The sequence below is a fragment of the Muntiacus reevesi genome, chromosome 13, assembly GCF_963930625.1.
Source record: "Muntiacus reevesi chromosome 13, mMunRee1.1, whole genome shotgun sequence".
Taxonomy (NCBI): domain Eukaryota; kingdom Metazoa; phylum Chordata; class Mammalia; order Artiodactyla; family Cervidae; genus Muntiacus; species Muntiacus reevesi.
In genome coordinates, this window is record NC_089261.1 from 28,553,371 (window position 1) to 28,576,746 (window position 23,376).

The 23,376-nt window shown below is 46.3% G+C and overlaps 2 protein-coding genes across 4 annotated transcripts in view; one reads left to right on the forward strand and one right to left on the reverse strand.

The window, feature by feature from the left end:
• The window catches only part of FBRSL1 (fibrosin like 1), a 412,476-nt gene that overhangs the window by 147,748 nt on the left and 241,352 nt on the right, over positions 1 to 23,376 (forward strand). The gene's annotated exons all lie outside the window — the stretch shown is intronic.
• Positions 1 to 23,376, reverse strand: part of POLE (DNA polymerase epsilon, catalytic subunit) — a 57,205-nt gene that overhangs the window by 24,117 nt on the left and 9,712 nt on the right. For all 3 annotated transcript variants that reach the window (XM_065904780.1, XM_065904779.1, XM_065904778.1), the window contains exons 10-29: positions 23,230 to 23,340; positions 22,884 to 22,969; positions 22,591 to 22,710; positions 20,653 to 20,785; positions 20,447 to 20,560; positions 20,126 to 20,338; positions 19,756 to 19,863; positions 15,274 to 15,402; positions 15,096 to 15,198; positions 14,865 to 15,011; positions 14,358 to 14,503; positions 11,064 to 11,212; positions 9,839 to 9,931; positions 9,439 to 9,583; positions 6,298 to 6,455; positions 5,754 to 5,949; positions 4,920 to 5,134; positions 3,670 to 3,772; positions 3,132 to 3,212; positions 2,913 to 3,035 (exon numbers count right to left, since the gene is read on the reverse strand). In XM_065904780.1, the coding sequence (XP_065760852.1) occupies positions 2,913 to 3,035; positions 3,132 to 3,212; positions 3,670 to 3,772; positions 4,920 to 5,134; positions 5,754 to 5,949; positions 6,298 to 6,455; positions 9,439 to 9,583; positions 9,839 to 9,931; positions 11,064 to 11,212; positions 14,358 to 14,503; positions 14,865 to 15,011; positions 15,096 to 15,198; positions 15,274 to 15,402; positions 19,756 to 19,863; positions 20,126 to 20,338; positions 20,447 to 20,560; positions 20,653 to 20,785; positions 22,591 to 22,710; positions 22,884 to 22,969; positions 23,230 to 23,340 (2,673 nt within the window). The remainder of the gene's footprint in view (positions 1 to 2,912; positions 3,036 to 3,131; positions 3,213 to 3,669; positions 3,773 to 4,919; positions 5,135 to 5,753; positions 5,950 to 6,297; positions 6,456 to 9,438; positions 9,584 to 9,838; positions 9,932 to 11,063; positions 11,213 to 14,357; positions 14,504 to 14,864; positions 15,012 to 15,095; positions 15,199 to 15,273; positions 15,403 to 19,755; positions 19,864 to 20,125; positions 20,339 to 20,446; positions 20,561 to 20,652; positions 20,786 to 22,590; positions 22,711 to 22,883; positions 22,970 to 23,229; positions 23,341 to 23,376) is intronic.

The window sequence follows — 23,376 nt, forward strand, 5'->3', positions numbered from 1 at the left end:
TGGGTGCAGGTTCAATACCTGGTTGGGAAACAAAGATCCTGCATGCCACGCAGCCAAAATAAAAAAAATTAATCAATTTTTAAAAATTCCTAATTGTCTCTAATATAAAAGAAAGCTATGGGTTTTTATATACAAGCTTTGTATCTAATGACCTTGTTGAAATGTCTTAGTTAAAATAATTTTGGGGTTTCCTTACATTTTCTGTGTTAACAGTTATATTTACCTACAAATGATATTTTATATCTTTCTATCCTTAAAATTTAGCTTCTTTTTCTTGTTGAATTATGCCAGCCAGGACTTTCAAACAATTTTGAACAGAAGTGGTGGTAACAGGCATCCATTTCCTCTTCTTCACTTCAATGATTCAAATGTTGTGCCTTTAAATATGATGTGTGCTATTGAGTTTCAACAGATGGACTTTATCAGAGAAATATATCATCTTTTCTGATTTTGACTGTTCAGTTTTATCATGAATAGACATTAAAGTTTATCAAATGTTCTTTCTTGACTCTATTGAAAATGACACCAGAAGTCTTCTCTTCATGATGAATCGATTTTTCCTAAAAAGAACTAAATTAGCAGACTTCTGAAGTTAACACCTGCCATTCCTTGCATAAATCATACTTGGACACAATGTTACTGTCTTTACACAGTGCAAAATTTAATTTGTTACTATTTTTATACCTATTGTTCTATCTGCAAATGGCCTTCCTTTTCCTGGTTTGTTAGCTTGCTACCAGGGTAACAAAAGTTATAAAGATTACCAAATGAGCTAAGGACCCTCTTTTTTTTATTCTCTGGAATCATTTCTTTAAAAAGTTTGGTAAGGGGATTCCCTGGTGGCTCAGTGGTGAAGAATCTGCCTGTCAATGCAGAGGACACAGGTTTGATGCCTGGTCTGGGAGGATCCCACATGCTGTGAAACAGTTAGACTCCTGTACCACAACTAGTGGCACTCTAGGTCCCAGGAGCCCCAAATACTGAGCCCATGTACCTAGAGGCCATGCTCTGCAACTAGAGAAGCCACTGCAATGAGAAGCCTACACACCACAATGAAGAGTAGCCCTCCACCACTTGCCACAACTAGAGAAAGTCCAAACATGGCAATGAAGATCCAGCACTACCAAAAATTTTTTAAGTTTGATAAAATCCCTCTGAGAAACCACCTGGGCCCAGTATTTGTTTCTTTTTAATGCTTGAAGTTCTATTCAGTTTTTCTATTGTTTCTTAGGCTAATTTGAATAATAATTCTAGGATACTGTCTATTCCATCTAAGTTTTTCAATTGTTTAGGAAAGATAATTCAGTCTTTATTTTTCTTAGACTTTACAATAGCTGCATTGATAATCTGTTTTCATTAACACAAAACCTAAAATATCTATCTTGACAAAGATTTATCTATTTCATAAGTCTTTTCAAAGATAAAGGTTTTGGCTTTATTGTTTCATTCATTGCTCTCTTGCCTTTATAACTTCTTCCTACTTTCTTGGTTTCTACTGTTTCTGAATTTTTCAGTTGGAAGTTACTTAATTTTCTGTTGGTTTTTCTTTTCTATATATTAATAGATTATGTGCTATTTATAGTCTTCTTTAGTTGCAAACTACAAATTTTAATAGTATTTTCATTCAGTATTTCTAATTTCCATTGTGACTTCTTGATCCATGAGTTATATATAAATATATTTCTTAATAGTTTTCAAACAACATGATCTATACATATATAAATTATTTGGAATCTGTTACAAGTTGCTTTGCAGCATTCAGTCTTATTTTAGGTGTTCTTAAAAAGAATGTGTATTCTTCAATTACTGAGTGCAAAGTTCTATTTGTTAACTAAATCTAGTTAGCAATTCTGTCATTCTAACCTTACATGTTTTTACTAGTTTTTGGTCTGCTTGATCTATCAATTGAGAAATGTGTTAAAATCCTAAACTGATTAGATGTCAATTTTTTTCTAATAGTTAAGTAAATTTTCACATTATTTAATTTGAAGCTAAACTATTAGAATTACTAAATACTTCTAGTGAAATTTGACTTTTAGTAGTATTTAATACCATCATTATCATTACTAATACTTTTAAAAAAATATTTATTTATTTATCTGACTGTGCTGGGTCTTAGTTGTTGCACTTGGGTATTTAGTTGCAGTAAGCAAACTCTTACTTGTGGCACGTGGGATCTTTTAGTTCCCTGACCAGGGATCGAACCCAGGATCCCTGTATTGGGAGCACGGAGTCTTAGCCACTGGACCACCAGGGAAGTCCCTACTAATACTTTTTAACTTAAATTTTTTTTTGGTCTTGCATTAATATAGCTACATCAGCTTTGCCTGGGTTAATATTTACTTGATATATATGTTTTTGCATCCTTCTAATTTTTTTGAGCCCTTTTAGGTATAACTCATAAATAAGGTAGTTAGATTTTAAAATTCAATCTGAGGATCTGGTTTTTAGCAGGTGAGCTTGTATACTGCTCTGGTTTAAAGCTCAGTTTCCATTTTCAGCATCTGAGAATTTTCTTCTTGCTCTTCTGATTTTAGCTATGCTTTTCATTACACTGGTCTTTAGTATTTTTTGGTGTTTCTAACAGATTTTTTTATAGTTTAGAAAACTGAAGTTTCAAGGTGCATGCAGTGATGCATTCCAAGTTACTGAGTCTAATTATTTAGTACATCATATATTTAGATAGTTTTTCGTCCTAAAGTGATGCATTACAAAGCTTCCTATCACAGAAGAACACAGAGAAGAACTAAAGGGTTAAGTATCAAGATATGTATTTTTAGAAAGAAAAAAACATTCCAGATGCTTGAATGGAAGCATACAAAATGATGGGCAGCAGTATGGAGACTGGTGCCCACAGGACCCTGCCCAGCCTGACTATCACAGCCTCAGCGTCCTGGGCCAGGCCCCATTACCTGTCTCTTGCCCTCAAGGACGAAGAGCTCACTGATCTTCTTCTGCTTATAGACGTCATTCTTCTCTAGCAGCTTTTTGTGCAGCCAGTCAGGGTGTTTGACACGTGGTACTGGGTTCTTCACCTACATGAAGGCGATACTGATCACTTGTCTGACTCTGTTAGTTTAGTCAGGTCCATGTTTCACACTGGGCTCTGTTTCTGCTGGTCTCAGCCTCACCTGCTGCAGGGCCGCAGGGATCGTGATGATCTTCTGTATGGCACTCCCCAGCCGCTCGATGTAGTAGTCCCAATCCAGAATCTGAGCGTGCAGGAAACCGGCAATGGGTGCATGAGAGAAAAGCAGCAGAGCAGCGGCACGCCAAGCCAAGCACTGTGCTGAATGGGTGCTTCATGTGTCTTATTTAATCCTCTTAGAAATTCTAGGCTGAAAGGCCCCATTTCACAGAGGAGGAGATGGAAGTGGAGAGCATAAATGATCCCCCAGGATCAGAGCAAGTAAAGGAGCCAGCAGTAGAACACTGTGCCAGACCCCAAGCTTTAGTTCATCCCAGAGAACAGTTAAAAAGGCCTCCCCAGCATCTAGTTTTTCCAGGTTTTTCCTAAAGTGTAACTATTTCTTCATTCATTCCATAATAGAAAAGAGGAAATCAAGAGTGAAGTCCCCAGACAAAAACATGACCCGAGTCTGGGATTCTCTGCCCTGGTCTAGTTTTCCTCCTCAATTTCTAAGAGTAGGAAAAAAAATCAGCACTCACTGTCCGAATATCAAAGTCCTGAAGGGAAGAACTCTTCAGCCATTTCCGGAGAAAGTGCTTCCTCACTGTGGGCTCTGCCTGGAAAATGGCCAGTGGAATGGCCCTGGTCGAGAAAAGATACAAAACTCACAAATGTGAAAATCTCCTGTAGTTTACATGGAAATAAGTACTTATGACCTACTTTGTAACCTGTTTTTAGTTCATGTAGCTATTTTGTATAAACTATACCTGTATCTGATATTTATCATACTTAATAAATATTAATACTTCATATTAAAATGTCATGATTTCATGCACAACCCCTCACCACTGGCCATCTGGTGTATGTCTGACCACTGTTATCAGAGCTATTTACAGATGTCTTTACATAAATTATATATTCATGTGCATGTATATAATTAAACATTAAAAATGTTATTCATTGGGTAAAATATAGACAGGGCCCACATGCTTGCCTGAAAATGAAACCAGTTTTCATATCACTAGCAAAGTAACACGGCAACTGTCACTACCCCCCTTGTTATTTTGAAATATCATAAAGAAACGTAGAAAGAACAGAAACCTGTGCACCCACCACCTAGTTCTATCAAACCAGCCATCCCATTTTCATGTCATGGATGAAAAATAAAGATGACAATGAAGTCCCCTATGTAGCTCTGTTGACCCTCCTAATACAGAAGTAAAGACAATGTTCATCTTGGTGCTTATCAGTCCCCTACATGCTCTTATAGTACTCCTATTGTACTTCCCCATGTGTAAACTTAAATAGACAGAAGTACACTCTGCCTTCATGTATCACCCTGCTTTTCTTGCTGTCAGTGTGGTAGCATGTAGCTGTGGTTCAATAATCCCAACTCGAGAAGTGCAGCATCAGTCTGCCCTAAACCTGAATTGGACCTTGTGTTATGGCTCATTGAAGCAGACCCTCCAAGACATCCCCACTGCCCTAGGCCTGACTGAGAGGGTACTCTCAGTCTGGCCACCCAAGAACCCAGATTCTATGGGCTCCAAGGGGACAAGCTCACTACACCCTCTCAGGATTCCCACCAGGGCCCCAGCAGCCTTCCAGGCATCTGCTCTGCAGGAAGTTCAAAGCCTGGTTCCTCCCTCTTCTGAGTCCTGACTACCCCTGCCCTGTTTAAGGAAGCTCATCTCTCTATGGAGGGACAGAGGCTTTACAGAAGATGCCGGTTTTCAGACAGCAACCAAGACCCTTAAGGAATTCCTTTCTTCAAGCTGGAAACCCTTACCTCTCTGTGACTGGAGACCCCTCAGGCTTCCGGGAGATGATGTAGCGGCAGCTCAGCCCTGCATCCTTCACCATCTGATCTCCCAGGAACTCAGCCAGGCGCTTGGCAGTGCTGATGGATGTCGACTTCTGCTCCCCATAATCTTCCAGCTTCCGAGACATGGAACGGTTCTCAGAGATCAGCTCGAACAGTTCGGAATCAGGCATGTTAGCTGCCTAGAGAGAGAGGCAACGGGTAAAAATATCATACAGAGAAAGGGAGCACCAGCCTGAGCTCACCCAAGACTTTCTCCATGTGAAACTGCGTTTATCTAGCCTGATGAGCTGAAGGCAGTGATGAGTGTCTCATACCACTGCACAGCAACACACCACACACAAAACCTTAACTTTATTAAACTGTGCAGGAAAATATCATGAAACATTTATTGAGCTTTTAGTACCAAGACTGCAGAATAATAGGAAAGACAAATAATTGATTTTTGTCCTAAAAGGAATAGAAAGACAAGGAAAGGAGGAACCAGGAGGGAGAAAAGAAGACAGACATGGGCAGGTTGGACAGCAGATGGACCAACCGAGGAACCAGCTGCTTTCTTCAACGATGAGGAGCCCAAGGGGCCTGTCTGAGGTCAATAGCTTACAACTGGCTCATTATCATGCTAATACTTGTTTCCTTCACAGAATTCTGTCACTGGACACAAAAGTTAAGGGGGATTCGGGGTAGCCCTGGCACTAAGGAAGTTATGGGATTTCATCAGAATTAGCCTTGAGTTCATCTGTCACCTTGTTTACCAGGAATCTGACTCCAGGACCCTCAGGGCCAGGAGAGGAGCCTTACCTTGCTGTATAGTACGTCCAGCCAGTAATCAGCCACCTTGGCGACAGAGCCATACACTTCTTCTAAGGTGTTGCCCTTAAGAAAGGCCTCAAACACTGAGGACTGGAAGATTTTAATCAGCTGCAGCTCCCCACGGCGTTTGACCTCAAAGCCCTTAAGCTCAGCCAGGGAACCATCCTCATTGAACACAGCATACCTAGAAACATAGGCAAAGAGAGCAGAGGAGAGAGTCTGGGATGCTAGTTGTTTCTCATCACCCCTCTGCCTTTTTCCTTCACTTTCTCATCCTCCCTTCTAGGATCCATCAGGCAGCAAACATCTCTCTACTCTGATCTCCAAAATGAAAATGACTTAGGGCCTGCAATCTGTAGAACCAGAATATAACAGGTGGAGAACAGAGTTTGTGGGTGTCAAGAAAAGCTTTCCAAATTGAATCAAAAACTCAAGAAACCAGAATCGAGGTCTGTTCCCATTGTGGGTCCTGGTCCATTTACTAGAGGAGTTGTTAGACCTTTCCCAAGCATAAAGACTGTGGGATTCCTACCTCTTCTTCAGTTTCTTGCCTTCTTCCTTGGAGGCTGGAAGGATCATGGCAAGGTAGGGCCCATCAACCTCGAAAAAGATGCTGTTCTCTGAGCGAGTGACGTAGGTGAGTGAAGAAGGCTCAGCCAGCTCCTGGTACTGATCATTGGTGAAGCCTTCCTGCCCAGCAAGAGTGAAGAGGGGGTCGGTCTCACTCATCATCACCCAAACCTGGAGACGACCAGCTGCTCTCCAAGGGGTGGATGGATCAGCAAGCTGGGGCTCTTCCATACAACGGACACCACTTGGCAAGGGAAAGAGGTCAAGTTCTGACATATGTCCAACGCGGACGAACCAAAGTGCTTCCTGTGTTGTCTACCAACTTTACACAGCATGTTTCAATCCACAGGACACGCTGGAAAAGGCAAAACTGTCGCACAAAAGAACACACAGGGGAACCAGGGAACGAGAAGGGCTGACAACAAAGGGGCAGCACCCGGGAACCTCCGGGGCGGTAGGCTGTTCTGTGCTGCTCTGTGACGGCGGATACATGCCTCTATGTCTGGGTCAAAACCCATAGAAGTGCTCCCTGTAAAGCATGAATTTTGGACTTCCCTGGTGGTACAGTGGATAACAATCTGCCTGTCAATGCAGAGACACAGGTTCGATCCCTGGCCCAGAAAGATTCCACACGCTGAGGGGCAACTAAGTCTGTGTGCCACAACTACTGAGCCCGCGTGCTGCAACTACTGAAGCCCATTCACCCTAGAGCTCGTGCTCCACAACAAAAGAAGTCATTGCAATGAGAAGCCCATGCCCAGCAACAAAGACCCAAAAGTAAATAAATAACAACAACAACAAAAGCATGAATTTTACCGGAAGCAAATTAAACAACATTCAACCAGGATCTAGGGTGACCCCAAGAAAGCCTGCAGACTGAAACAAATGAACTCAACTGCATTATCATTGCTTGACAGAACCCTGCCAGAGGGCTGGTTTAAGTAACTTTGGCAAATTTCATATGGTGAGGGTGGTGTAAGATTAAAGACTGAACACTGTACTGCAGCTGGTGGGCTTACTGCTCACAGACACAAGACTCTGAACCTACTTTACACAAACACTAGGGTTGAACAAATAAATACACACACTGGGAAAATCAGAGATAGGACAAAGGAGTCACTAATAAGGAAAGGAGAATAGACTGGAGCCGGATATATCAATATGCTCATGTTATAGCTATTTAAATAACTATGCAGATAAACAGAGAAATAAATATATAGACACACATGTGTGGGTTTTTACACACACACACACACACAACTTCCTAGCCAATCTGCTGTGAGCAGCTGAGACACTCCACCTTGGTTTCTACCACCACTTCCTAATAAAAGGAACTTGGCCTCCTTGGAGAAATGGCTGATTCCAAGGTGGGACAGGGGAAACACAAGATGAGGCTGGAGTGTCTTGTAATCCCAGGAAGTAAAGCACTTCCCAAAAACCCAAATCCAAGCCACAGAACAGGGTGTGTCTCAAGGACACAGGGGGCTAATGTGAAGGAGCCCCTAGCGGCCAAAGCAGAATAAGCTGAGCAACACAACAAACCAGGATGGAACTGGGCTGTTACCACACACAGCACACCTCCACACATCCACACGTCCACACTGAGCTAACAAAGGACTCAATCAAGTGATAAGTGAGGGACTAAGAGGAGAGAGGGGCTTCCCAGGAGGTAAGAGGAAGTGGTCCAGTGGGAAAGAATCCACCTTCCAAGCATGAGACTTAGGTTCGACCCCTGGGTCGGGAAGATTCCCTGGAGAAAGGAATGGCAACCCACTCCATTATTCTTGTCTGGAGAATTCCATGGACAAAGGAGCCTGGAGGGCTACAGCATGTGGGGTCACAAAGGAGCTGGACACGACTGAGTGACTAAACAACAAAAGTAGGAGAGAAGTGTGACAACTCTTCCTTACAAAAGGTTCCAGTTAATAATGTACAAAGAACGAGGGAAATATGGAGTTACCTTGGGCAGCTGATCCCCACTGTAACACGACACCGCCAGCGCCAAAACCAGAGGGCAAAGGTTCAGAGTGAAATAGCACATCTGCAGAGTCTCAGTGTAGAGGAGAGTATCTCCTCCACAGTCTTTACTAATGACTGGGGTGGCTTTGCTATGTGGCTGGGGTCTGCCACTCCTCCTGGGAGTGTGGACTCGTGGACTTGTTCCTATAATGGGATAGTTGGGAAGCCAGCAGGAGTGCTGATCCTGACTCAGTGCCCTGAAAGAATGCCAACAGGAAGCATGTATCTCTCGTTTTTTCCTCCAAAAAACCCAAATAACCTCAGTCTAGTAACGAAGAACAAGGGACAAATTCAAACGGGGGCTCAGTCTGCAAAGCACCTGACCAGTATTCACCAAAGTGTCTGGGTCATAACAGACTGGAGAGACCAAGAGGACTGCCAGGTAGGAGGGGACTAAGGAGACAGGTTGGCCAAATGCAGGGCGTGGTCCTGGAAAAGCCGGGAAATGCAAACAAAGCTATAGTTGAGTTACAATATGGTGCTGGCGTGACTTCTCAGTTCTGACAATTACACTGCGGTTTATAAAAGATAAAGAGAAGCAGGCAGGACTTCCCCGGTGGTCTAGTGGTTAGGAATCTGCCTTGCAATGCAGGGGACGTGGGTCAAATCCCTGGTTTGGAAAGAGCCCATGTGCCACAGAGTAGCTAAGCCTGTGTGCCACAAACTACTGAGCCTGTGAGCTCCAAAGCCCATGCACCACAACAAAAGACCTCAGATGATGCAACGGAGATCCCAAATGCCACAAAGACCCATCACAGCCAAACAAAAAAATAAAGAGAAGCAGGCTAAAGGATATACAGGAATTTTTGTTCTATTTTTCTAATTTTGCTGTAAGTCTGGTTACTATGCTAAATAGGAACAGAGACACGGGTAATTTTTGAACACAACATCTCTGGAAAAGATGTTCAGGCTAGAGAAAGATAATCTGAAAGTCAGTGACATTCAGAAATGGGAGCACCCATTCAGAAAGGGGAGGGCCTCAGTGTAAGGCCCAATGCTTTCCCCTTTCCCACACTCCTATCAGGGAGGTGGCAAGAGAAACCCCAGCCCAGACAATAGGTCTTTGCTAGAGATGCAGGCTCACCTTGACCATGATGTTTAACATAGCCCCAGGGTAAGAGATGGTCACCTTGGGCTTTTTCACATTGGTGGTCTTGATGACAAAGTTTTCGGGGAAGCTGTTGGGCAGGACACACCATATTCCATCTGTGTCCAGCTCTAAGGGCCTCCTTCAGAGAAATAGAAAAATGAGACCACATGAATGGTGGGCATGGATGTCTACAGAGCAAGAACCCTGTGTCAATGCCTGACAGTGGACAAGGTTCCTCCTGGTTGGGAACCCACAAAATGCAACACCTTCCCATCTCCGGCATCTCCAGCTCTATTGTCACCAGCTTGCTCCTTCTCAGCCCCTGCATCCAGCCTCCTCATCTCAGGCCATACCCCTCAAATCCCAGTAGCTGGTGGCCAAGTGCAGCACTCACCCGATTTGCTCGATCAGCTCCCGCGCCTGGGTGATGATGTTGGCCCCTGTGAAGCAGACGATGCCAGCCATCTCCATGGAGTACCAGCGCGCCCTGGGGGGACAGTCACAGCTGAGGGGCGGGAGGGGCACCCTCGAGAAGGACGTTAGAGGAGTTAGGGTTGGGAGGAGTGGACATCTGAAGCAGGGAAGGAGAACTAGGGTGGGATCTAGTTCTGTGCTGAGGATACTCCTCTGTTCCTACTTCAAAGCAGTGCTCAGCTCAGGAAAGTTCTGAAAGGATGCAGCATACTGCCACGGCAATAGCTCATGACCTCAGCTCAGCAGGACTCTCCAGGGCAGTGGCTGAGAGAGCCCCCTCAAGTTCTCCCACTCTCCCAGGCACCACCTCATGCCTTCCTTGTTCTCCCAAACCCCACACTCATCCTCTTGACTTCTCAGGCAAAACACCAGCCCACCTGGCTCAGTACTCACATCTGGTCTCACAGGTGTCAAGTTACCCGAGGCCAGGCCCTCCTGCCCCAGGGAACTCTGCTCAGGTGCTAGCCTGCTCTCAGCCCCTCCCTCTCTGCCATTAAAAAGCAACAACAAATAAACAAAACCACTTTCCCTCAAACCAATCCCTGGCCCCACCACCACCTTGCTCCTTCAGGGCCACCCATGTTGACCCTCCTGGGTTCCACCCACAACAGCTAGGCCTCACCTTCAATGACCTGCTCTGCTGAGGCCCCCACCCACCTGGCTGCTGGTTCACTGGACACACTCAGGCCCCACCTTGCCTCATCCTCCTTTGGCACCCTGCCCTGGGAACATACTCCATTTTGGCTTTAAGACCTCCTCCATTCCTCGCTTTCTTGACTTCTCAGAAGACGTTACACCCCTCACTAGTCATATGCCCTGGAGTAGGAAGTGGCAAACCACTCCAGTACTCTTGCCAGGATAATCCCGTGGACAGAGGAGTCTGGCGGGCTACAGTCCACGGAGTCACAAAGAGTTGGACGTGACTGAGCACACGCGTACTAGTCGTATGCCAGAGACTACCAAACCGCTCTGCAGCCCGGGATGCTCCGAAGAACATGTCCAGGAATGCTGACGCCCCAGATGCCCAGAACCCTGAGTCAGTGTGACCTCAACCCCCACCACCCGCCCTCTCCTGCACCCCTTGAACAAGGCCCTGCCCCGCCCCACTCGCCCAGGCCCGCAGGCCCCAGCAGGCAGGCGCCTACCCCTTGCGCATGACGTAGCCATAGAAGGAGTTGAGGATGCACTTGTGCGCCAGCTGCAGGGAGTCGTATAGGACCTCCATGTTCCTGCAGCGCTTCACCTCCGCCGCGTCCCCCACCTCCACGGCTGCGGACAGCTTCTTTTTCCACACCTGCGATCCACACAAAGACTGATCACCTCCTAGGCTCTTCCACCTCACATTCTGTACATAGGCCCAAGGTTGTGATATTTTGGAAATTTCAAATCTATAGAAAACTTCACACACACAAAAAAAGTACAACAAAGACCATATATCAAAGAGGTCACTGTTGATACTTTTTGCCATATTTCCTTTATTTTCTCTAGAGAGAAACTCTATTGGCACAACCAAAGGCAAGTTGAAGCTATCATGACCTGACTCCCCCCAAATACTTTAGCAAAAAATTTCCAGGAACAAGGACATTCTATATAACCTCAACACTATACTACACCTGAGAAATTTAACATGGATATATAAGCTTATTCCCCATAGTGTCTGCATGCTTAGTGTTCACCTACCCTGAAACACTCTCAATCTAGAACTGCCCCACGTAAGACAGACATCCTGAAAGGACTTATGAACACAAAGAAACATATCAGTATTACATTTTTATTACTTGTGAAACTAAGGACTAGGAGAAAATACTGTGTGATAGCAACAGCCCACTTCGACACCTCAGACTTGGGGCAATTTCAACCCCCACAGAACAGAATCCAGAACCTGGCAGCTAAGTGGAGAAGCAGATGAAATCTACACCTCAAGACCAGTGACAGAGGCAGGGGCTTCACCCCACCAGAGGCCCGGGGACTCCCAATCCAATAAGTTAAGTTACTTAACTTATTCTCTTATTAATGCACTCGATGGGCTGAGTTATAGGGTTTCTCAAACAACAGAACTCAGAAACCACTGACAGGCTGATAGCAAAGTGCACATTCTTAGAGGCAACATCTGAGAATAACAATTTACTCCTTAGCCAATACTTATGGACCAACAACTGTTTATCAGGTACTATACCAACCGCTGGAAGATGGACACAGCTGTGCTAACAAGGGTTGTGTGCTATTGTAAATGGGTGCGAAGGAAATGTTCTCGTCACTGTGGTGGTGGTTACACAGGTGTATGCATTTGTCAAATCTGCAGAACTGCCCACCTGAAGGGGTCAGACTTAGCCCACATCAATTTTACCTCAATAAAGTAGACACGGTTACCACCAGGGAGGGTGAGAGGCAGGGATGTGACTCAGGGGTCTCTGAACTAGCTTCTGGCCTGAGTGGCGTTTCTTTCTGTTTGCTAGGCTAGCTGCTGTCACAGTGGTCAAACAATGGACATTCTCCTTCATCTCAGCACGTTCCACTGTTACTCCCCCACCTGATGTCTCTTCAGTACCTAGAAGAGCGTCTGGCACAGAACAGGTGCTCACCCAACGTGCTGAGTGATACAAAATTTGTATCACACTGGAAGACATCAGACTGTTACTGCTGAGGGGAGTGGGGAAGGGGCGTGCAGGACCCCAGCAATGCCCAGGGCCAGTCAGGGCTGGGGTGAGGGCGGGAGGCACAACATGGTGACACCCGTCTCTCGCATCCACACAAGCTGCACCTCCTAGGATGCTGAGCTTCTAAGAGGCCAGTGGACAGCTCAGCTCCCAGCATGCTGCGAGGCTTGCATTTGGCAGGTTAGCTCCTTCTGCTTCACCATGACAAAGCGAGTCTCAGCTAATAGGAACTGTGGGGCGGGCTTGTGACAGTGCACTGACAGCTTCCAAGATGTGAATGGCCGTGCAGAAGTGTCCCAGGATGAGGGGTCAGGCCCGTCTGTGTCTTAGTAACTTAGGGGAACAAGAGCTACTTAGGAGGGCCCTAGTAAAAGTGACTGATAAAGAAATGCAGGGACGGCCATATATATTTCAGCAAATTCCCCTTCCAATGTGAGAAGAAAAAATTTTTTAAAGGTTTGGAATTTAAAGAACAACAGCAACAACAAAAAACCCCACAAGATATTTATCGAGTGCCTACTATGTGCCAGGCACTGTGTTAAATTCTAAAACATAAGATGGACAGTCTCAACACTCATCTGATGAGGAAGATAGATGAACACTTAACTCAACAGTTTAATTAAGATACTGAGGCAGTATGACGATTCCTCTAAAGATTAAAAATACAATTACCATATGATTCAGCAATTTTACTTCTGTGTATATACCCAAAAGAACTAAAAGTAGGATCTCAAAGAGATGTCTGCATACCCATGCTCACAGCAGAATTATTCAAAATACCTAAAACATGGAAGCAACCCAACTATCCATCAATGGGTGAATGTATAAATAAAATGTCCATACGATGGAGTATTATTCAGCCTTAAAAAGGAAATTCTGATACATGCTACCACGAATGAACCTTGAGGGCATTAGGCTAAGAGAAATAACCTAGTCACAAAAGGACAAATATTGTATGATTCCACTTACATGAGGTTCCCAGACTCATAGTCCACAGAAACCAGAATGGAGGATCACTGTTAAGGGAGTGCAGTTTCAGTGTTGCAAGATAAAGAGTTCTGGAGATGGATGGTAATGATAATTGCAATGTGAATGTACTTAATGCCACTGATCTGTACACTTAAAAATGTTAAATTTCATGTTGTGCATATTTTACCATAGTAAAAATACAAAGTTAACAAAGATAATAAATATCAAAGCCTGATGATGACAGTCTATCAGGGCAGTTCAGGATGTGAAGAATGAGTCTAGCGGTGAAGGAGGGTCTCTCAGGAAAAAACTCAATATACTTAAATATAAAACAATTACCTGTTGATATTACAACTGAGGTACTGCTATGTATTTCCCTAGTCCTACTGGTGAAACATGTCAGTAAACACACTCCCCTCACCCCAGTCAGAGGCTGGCAAAGTAAAGGGCCACACCTGTACACACAAAGTAATGGACCACACACGTACAGTGCACACCCTCAGCCTCTGCTGCTCCCTGCCTGCTGCGGGCAAACACAGCTCAGATCCAGGAAAACTTATTTATAAACATGGCCAGCCCAGCTGTAGTTTGCTGACCCTTGCTCTAAATAATTACTTTAAAAGCAGTCATTCAGAATAGCTTCGAGGCCCCAGGCCCTTAATTCTTCAAAGTTAAAAACAAACAACTGCATGTTTATTGTCTGAGTGCATGCACTGGACCCAGAGATAGGGAGTAACACATCCAGAGAGTGCTGAGCAAGGATTTTCACCTCAGAAACTAGATCCTGCTCCAACCTCACAAAGGTCGGCTCACCTTATGGAGACCTTTGAACTCGTAGCGCCTGTCCCGAAAAGCGCGTACAGTGTCCACATAGAAGGAGTTCTCCCGCTGGCAGATGGTGGTGAGACGCTCTTCCACCTTGGTCACGTGGATTTTCTTGTATGCCTTCCGGCAGTAATCTGAAGCACAATTGAGAATGGGGGGCACATGAGACTCCACATGGGGGACAGGCCTCCTGGACACAGCCAAAGAAAGCTAGGGAGTGAATGCCAACAAATATGGGTTTTTGGGGTTAACTCAAAGGAGCAGAAAACTCAGAAAGACAAGCTGCTAATGAATCACATCAACGGGCAGCCTTGTGTGAACAGACCAAACACACAAATACTATAGGAAGGAGGGTTTGGGAGCCGGAAACTCGCAGAAGGACAAATGACAAAAGGAAGTCTATAGGACGAACTAGTTCACAGTGGTCTCATCTACTTCAACAACTGGTTTGACTGACCTCAAGGTGTGACACACCAACATGGCCCAACTGCTCACCTGCCAGCCTCCGCTTCTCGTATTTAGCCTGCTCCTCACGGGACAGCTCGTGAAAGGCCCGGGCTGGGCCCTCGGGGGTCAAGGGAGGGAACTTCTCTGACTCCAGTTGGTGCTGGATCCGATGATACTCACTGCGACTGGCTGGCACTATAAAGAGTGTTGGAAGAGAGGATGTGACAGAGACCCGCCCACCTGCTTCATGCTGAGCAGCCCCCCAGGGCCGACACTCACTGAACTCGCCCCTCCACTGCCAGGCCATCTTCCTCTGGCAGTTCGCTCCAGGCTTGTTGAAGTCGCAGGCTGCACAGGTGGCCTCGTCCACCATGGCTGAGGGCTGTGAGGGGACAGGAAGAGAGTCATTAGGGTTTAGGCAGAAAGAACTTGATTCTGATATGAGAATGTGTCTCACCTGCAGGCGGTTCGTCAAGATGATGTTGGGGTACATGGCCCCCACATCCAGGTGGTAGATGAGGGGACACTCAATTCGGTTAGGAACATCTTTCAGGGAGGTGAGCTTGGTCTTAATCTGATCACACACCTACAGAGAAAGTGGAAAGAAGTGAAGGCTGGTGACCAAGATGGAAACTGGAGACTGTACAGAGTACCAGGGAAAACACCATGCGTCCCAAATGGATGACAGATAACAGGCACCAACACACCAGACCCTGGAGGTACAGGACAGAGCACCGCAGCACGGGAAGCAGCAGTCTCCACCCCAAGGGAACTCTGGAGTCGGGAGAGAAATGTGTAATACGTGGCCTCATATGGCACAGCCCGTCTGCTAGCGAGTAGGGGGACCCGCTAGATTACCAACAGCCACACTTCCTGGGTGCCCCGAGTGCCCCCACAGTGCAGGCGAGTGACACACCGTCAATGTCCCTGCAATTCCTCATCTAACGTATGAGAAGTTTCAAGTTAGTATGGACTCAAGAACGAGCCCTCTGAGACCAAACACCATGCTCTCAACTGTGATACTAGATGGCTTCCGGCATTACTTTATAAACCAATGAATCAGATTCTGTTTCTAGCCAAGGCTCTGAGCCTAAAAACCCTCCTGACACCAAACACATAGAAATTCTAAGTGAAATATGAAAACTATCCCTGTAAATGCAGATGTGAGCTTCTAAGTTATCCCCAGAGAACAAATGTGATGAGGAGATTCAGCATCAGAGCAGTGAGTTGACTCTGGTGTCTGGCAGAGGCCGGGCCCTGTGTTGGGATCCCCAAGACCACCCCTAGATTTGGTGACCCACAGGGGAAGACACAGAGCTCAATAGACAAAGGGCAAAGGCGCTTGGGGGAAAGTTGGGAGGAGCCCAGGTTCAAGCTGGGATGAGCTCCATTCTTCTAGCAACAAGCTGTGATAACACATGAGAAGTGCTGTGAAAAGTACTATCCCCCAGGGAAGCTCATGGAGACCCAGTGCCCAGAGTTCTTACAGGGGGCTGATCACATAGGCAACTCTGCCTGCCTGAACCAAAACCCAGACTCCCGGAAGGAAAGCAGGTGCTTAGCACAAACCACACTGTTTGCACAAACAACCTGAGCACGTGTTAGTGAGACATTCTTATTAGAGGAAGGTGAGAAACCTCTTGAAGCCCGAGTTCCTGGACACTGGCTGAGGGCAGCCATGCAGCAGGCCTTTCTGAGGTTCACGGCCTGAGGCCTGTTCTGTGAGCTCTTTACCTCACATTTCTCATGCTGCCTCAAGGAGGGGCAAGCTACACACAACAAAAGGGAGACAAAATGCACAGCCCTAAAAAAGGCAGGACTGTCAAAAGCCACCTCCATAAAAGAATAAACTACAACAAGTCTGCTCACCATGTCTATTTTGGACTCTAGGCAAAGAAAACATCTTCCCTGAGCATTTATCATAACAGGCACTAACAGGTCTCCACTGGCTCTGGACTCTCCAGCCAAAGAACCAGGTAAGAAGGGGCATCGGGCCCATGTTACTTTTGGGGAACCCAGAAGAAACTGTCAAACTACTAACAGCCCTCCTCTGAAGAGGAGTTCAGATTCCAAAACTGCAGAGCGACTGGACTTCCCTAGATGCCCAGTGGTTAAGACTCTGCGCTTCCAATGCAGGGGGTGGTGCAGGTTCGATCCCTGATTAGGGAACTAAGCTTCCACAGGCCACGTGGCACATCCAGCAAGGGAAAAAATGTCTCAAAATTGTAAAAGCATGGGGAAAAAAAAACCCCACCATGACTGAGAGCAGACACGGTGGGAAGAGAACCCTAAGAACATCAGAGAATAAACCTCCTGGAATAAACATGGTAAAATAAGGCTAGTTAAAGATAAGTGAATAGATAAAATCTAAAACACAAGAAGAGAAACAACAAGGGCCTACTGTATAGCACAGAGAATTATATTCAGTCCTTGTAATAACCTATAATGTGAAAGAATCTGAAAAAGAATACATGTGTACACACACACACACGGGCTTCCCTGGTGGTTCTTGAATTTACCTGCCAATTCAGGAGACACAAGAAATACTTCCTGATCCCTAGGTCAGGAAGATCCCCTGGAGAAGGAAATGGCAACCCAACTCCAATATTCTCACCTGGGAAATCTCATGGACAGAGGAGCCAGGCAGGCTACAAGTCCATGGGGTATGAAGAGTCGGACATGACTTAGTGACTAAACAACAGCAACAATAATACAGATACATGGAATTCCCTGGTGGCCCAGTGGTTAGGACTCTGTGTTTCACTGTAGGGGGTATGCACTCGATCCCTGGCTAGGGAACTAAGATCCTACAAGCTATGTGGCACAGTCAAAAAAAAAGGGAGAAAAAAAAAAGAGTGTGTGTGTGTGTGTGTGTGTGTGTGTGTGTGTGTGTGTGTGTGTGTGTGTTAAAAACCTGAATCACTTTGCTGTATACCTGAAACATTATAAATCAGTATACTTCAATAAAAAGTTTAAAAAAATAAAACACAGGAAGAGAAAGTCCACTATAAAGAAATAAATAAAGCACATTTGAAAAAAAAACCAACAGAGAGCTTCTAGAAATAAAAATATTGTCCTAAAACACAAACACAGTCACTGAAACTAAAAGACTAAACAAGCTTCTGTTAGTCATATACTTTTATTTTCTCTCCCTAATGTAACACCTAAATCAGAACATTAGATATGTACTTAAGTTCATTTTGTCCAAAACTTATGCAACAACAAGAAATGCAACATTAAAACTTGAGAACTACTGTACTTAGGAGTTATTCTGAGAAAAGCTGACTTTAAAAAAAAAAACAAAAACAAAAACACCTTTAGATCTGGGATCAGCAAACTTCTGTGAAGGACCAGATAATAAATATTTCAGATTTTGTGGCTACAGTCTACTTTTTCTTTTAAAATATTTTAAAAATATGGAAACCATTCTTAGCTTGCTGACCATACAAAAACAGCCCTTCTGTATTATAGCTTGCCAACCTCTGGACAGTCAAAGTATAAGTTGGAAAACATCTAAATTACACAAAAATCAACCGGAAGAAAAAAGGAGTATCTATCAAGTAGAACAGGAAATACCATAAACATAATACTTACTGTTTCTAACTGAATTTTAAGCAAATGAACCATTCAGAGAATAATTCCCCCATCCTTCTGTGCTAGGGCATGCTCTGAAATGCTGCTCGGAGAGGGAAGATGAGACAACAGTAGTGGGAAGGCTAGGATGACACCTGGACAGGCCAGACGCCGCTGTGTGCCCCCAGCTGACACCTCCCACCAGCTGTCACCACACCACTGCCGAGATGGTCACTCAGGAACACAAAGGTGAACCTGCCACCCTATCCCTAAAGACCCTAGGCCACCCTACAGAGAACAATTTCAGGGACTTTGGATGACCATCTGTCATCTAGAAAAAGTCCACGTCCAAATTCACTAAGGTGTCTGGGGTCCCTCCAATTAGCACACCTTCAGCCCATTCCTCATTCATTTCATTGGTTCATAGACTTGAAAGTAATATCTTTGGGGAATTCCTTTGTGGCCTAGGGGTTACAACTCAGAGCTCTCAGTGCCAGGGGCCTGGGTCCAATCTCTGGTGGGGAACTAAGATCCCACAGGCCTCATGTCAAGGCCAAAAAAGCAGTATCTTTGTTTTGTTCAAGTTGCTCTTTAACTCCTATTTGTCATTCAGCCTACATTCTCTTCTTCCCAAGTTGGTTCATGGAAAGTTCCCAAAGCATATTACAGCTGTAGCTGACAAGAGCTGCACAGAACTTTGTACTATGCAGAGCACGTGCACACATTCTTGCTTGAACTTTGCCTGGTGAATATGTTATGCTTCTTGAAATCAATCCTAGAACTGTTAAGAACTGCAAACCATTCGAGTAGCTGAATATGCTGAAGCAGGGCCTCTGATAGAGACCCAAGATGCGTCACATCCAAGGGAACAGGACCAGCAAAGCAGGCGGTGCCTGGTGCCTCTGGTCATGTAACACACTTTGCAAATGGCACTTTCTAACTACTATGTGAAGGACTTTGTAGTTACGATACTTTACCCTGTAATTTGTAGGAATTCCTATCATCATTTTTAAAGTTTATAGACAGAAAAAAAGTAAAAACCTCCAATGGCTCCGTGCCGCCTACAAGACATAGTTGTATCTACCCTTCACCTACCTCCCTCTCCCACATCGGCCTACCACTTTGTTCTGAAAGCCATCGCCTCCTCTGTGAAAGTCTCCTGTTCACAAAGTCGAGTCCCTCACTGTGAACACTACGCTGTCCTGTCCTGACTACACCAGACCAGGCCCCATGTCCTGTCTCAGCGACCAAGCACTATCACACAGTAGGTGCACAATGAATAGGCCACTGAAAGAAGCCACTCTGCAAGGCAGGGCATGTAAAGAGACTGTTCTCCCCACATCACTTCCCTGAGCCTGTGCATCACCTCTTGGAAGTTGATGACCTGCTCCATGGGCACCTTCTCCTCTTCCTCGATGGCGTGACGCATGGTTTTCTCCACCCGCTGCAGCAGGAAGTCAAAGGCAGCAGGATTCTAACACAAACAATCAAGAGAGGATGTGAGAAAGACAGGAAAATGGCCCCACACCACATAACCTATACCTCAGGTGGGACTCTACCAAGAGAACACTCCAGAAGGAGCGGCACCCTAAAGGGCAGGCCAGACAAAGGACAACTGGTGAGGAGTCCACAGGTGAAAAGGGGGCAAGGACTTTATTTCAGCCCTTGTGGCTGGGTCCCTCCTGGGTCCTCCCACAGCACTGGCGGGACGAGGCCCAGCCTCAGGAGGGGCGCACCATCCGGAACCGGCAGGGGATGTCGCTGCGGAACACGCCCGACTCCAGGGCTTCCACGTGGCCACCCACGTAGGTCTCAGCATCCAGCACGTGGCCGTCATCTGTCAGCTTGTTGAACTCCTGCTCCTGCTTGTTGGGGAAGACGATGTTGGCATGGAAGGCCTGCACCATCAGCAAGGCCTCGCACAGCGTCCCAGAGCCTTTCCGCAGCACCTACCGGGAAACACCAGGCTGTGAGCCAAACACCGAAATCCAACAGCTGCACCCACACCAGCTGCCTGGGACCACCCTGTCAGGCAGTGGGCCAGGAGAGGCACTGACCTCATCGGGCTCCATGGGGATGATGGTACACAGGGCGAATATAAACGGGTGGACATACTTCATGTACAGGTAGTATGTGGCCACTGCATCCGAGACCGAGTAGGTGGCCAGAGTCTGAAGAGAGGACATCAGACAGTAAGGTCAGTGAGGGATCCAGTGGCCGCCACCCCCCTCCAGACGGCGACTCAGCGAGGCAGCACACGTGCCTGGGGCTGCTCAGTAGCCATCCGGCACATGTCTTCAGGGTCCAGTTCCACAGGGTCGTAGCCCAGCTTGGCTTTGGCTGCCGCCTTGAGGTTGTGGCTGCCCACTGGCAGGTAACTGTCCCTCTTCACCCACCTGGAAAGGAGAAGGAAAGCAAAAGCCAGAGATAATTCTGAGACAAACCCTAGGAACCTACAAGACATGGCAAAGCTGGACACTCTACAGGAAGATGCAGGGTCCTGAGAGGTACCCCAAAAGATCACCAAGACCTCACGTGGTGTACGCCCCTTGTGAAAAGCTTTCACCTGGACCCAGTCAACTTCACAGACAAACTCACAAACACAAGGAGACGACACAGCCGGTCCTTCTAGTCCTTGCAAGGCCTTCCTCTCACCCTCACAGAGAAATACAAAGGGGACCAGGCAGGAACCTGCTGTCTGAACTTCTAGATTCCTCCACAGCTTATCTGCTACAGGTGCTGCCAGGCTCTGCCCTGCTCTCCCTGCCCCTCACACCCTGCTGCCAAACTCCCGTCCTCCTCTAACACGATCCCTTCTGTATAAAAACACTCAAGACCCCCTTGTGCCCATCTCCACCTCTTCCTTCCTCACAACTCAGCCCCAAGACAGACACCACTATATCTCTAGGACTCACAACTTCCTACTGGCAGCGTCCAATCTCACCTTCTGTGGCCTCTGCCTTGTGGGTCATCCTCCCCCTGAGAAATGCCCCACTGAAGGATCCCCAGTATTGCTGCCTCCACTGAAGAACCCCACCTCTCTTTCACTTCTCTTACTTTGAAAAAAAATATTTATTTATTTGACTGTGCAGAGTCTTAGCTGCAGCCATGAGGGATCTTCGATCTTCGTTGTAGTAGTGGGACCTTTTTTAAAAAATTCATTTTTCTGGCTGCACTGGGTCTTTGGTGTTGCGCGTGAACTTTCTCTAGTTGTGGCGAGCAAGGGTTACTCTTCACTGCGGTGGCTTCTCTTGCTATGGAGCATGGTCTCCAAGTCTGCAGGCTGAGTAGTTGTGGAGTATGGGCTTACTTGCCCCTTGGCATGTAGAATCTTCCCAGAGCAGGGATCAAACCCATGTGGCTTGCATTGGCAGGCAGATTCTTAGCCACTGAACCACCAGGAAAGTCCCTATTTCTCTTCTTGAGAATCCATCAACTATCAAGTTTTTTGGTCTAATCACCGAGCCCCACAGTCTCCAGATCCTCCATGTGGATGGGGCTCCCAAGTCTGCTTTTATTCTGAACCTGAGCTCTGCCCTATATCCCCAGGAGCCCAGCCTAAGCCCTGAGAACCAGAGTTTCCTAATGCCTCTTGCACCTGTCCCCAAATCTACAGATCCCCAAGTCCTCGACTCTCAGATTATCTCAAAACCAGCCTTCTCTTCACTCCTGTTCATGTTGCAACCCACCTGCTCCTTCAATCCATGCACCATAACACCAGGGGTAAGGAGAAAATTCATCAAGCTTTAAATTTGTCAGTGGCTCCCCATGCCACCAAAATAAAACCAACCTCTTCACTGGGCACAGGAAGCCCACAAGACCCTTCTCTCCAGCCTTCCTTCTCAGCTCTCTGGGCCACCTCGCACACTTGTCCTGAGTCTGTACACCCTAGCCTAGCTGGACACCGTACTTGTCCTTCAAGAGAGCCTGGTTGCCACATCCCAACCTAATGCAGGGAAGCCAAGGTCCCTCTGTGACCTCCCACAGCACCAGACCTCACTCTACCAGGTCCTTCTTTCTGGTCTGGTTTCTGTACCCTGGGGACCAGCCAGCAGCCACTGTCCTCTCAGGGGACAGGAGCTACTTCTCGGCAGCTTCTGTAAGAAGGTGTGGGAAGGACCAGTGTGTATAAGGGAGTCTCACTTACAGAAAGCCCTCATGAGACACTGCGATGAGCCACCACGTGAGCTGCAGGGCCTACCTGAGACAGTCCATGTGGATACACTGGGGTGATTTGTACTCCCCCTGGCTGTCTTTCTGGAACCCTATCTCCTGGTACATGCTCAGTCCATGGACCGCTGCTCTGGCCTCCACAAACGGCCTAAGGACAAGAGGACAGACAAGCACATGGGACAGTGAGTCTCTAATTTCCACAGGGGCCAGGAAGACTGCCCCAGGGGACACCTCACACCATCTCCTCTTAAACAGGGTGAGCAGCTCACCCATGCTACCAAGTGGTGCTTCCCCATCGCTCCCTCCCCTTTTCTGACTCACCAGTCAAAAAAGTCCCCATTATAGGTGACCATGACGGTTGGTTTGGCCTCCTGGATGTGTTCAAACCATCTTTGGATTAGATGAACCTGAATTTAACAAATTTTGGCAGTCAAGGGGTTACTTTACTCTTCCTCAAGTGATTTTAACACCTCTCCAAAGCTGAGGAGTAACACTTCACATGACCCCTTTATTTCCACCCTAAACTTACGTGAATAAGGACCAATCACTGGGGATTGAACCCAGCTGCTATTATGATTAAACTAATGCTGAGGTCTGAGAGGGTCACCATGCCTGCCTCCTCTTACTATTCCCAAACATCAGGCACTGTCCCAAGTGGCATCTCTACCTCATCAGGCTCATTGAAGACACAGAAGGGTCCTTCATATTCTGGCTTAGGAGTGAACTCGAAATCTTCTATATCTTCTGAGACAATCTCCCTGTTGGTGATGAGGTAGCCCTGGGAAGTTCATTAGCAGTCAGTGCGAGTTACAGA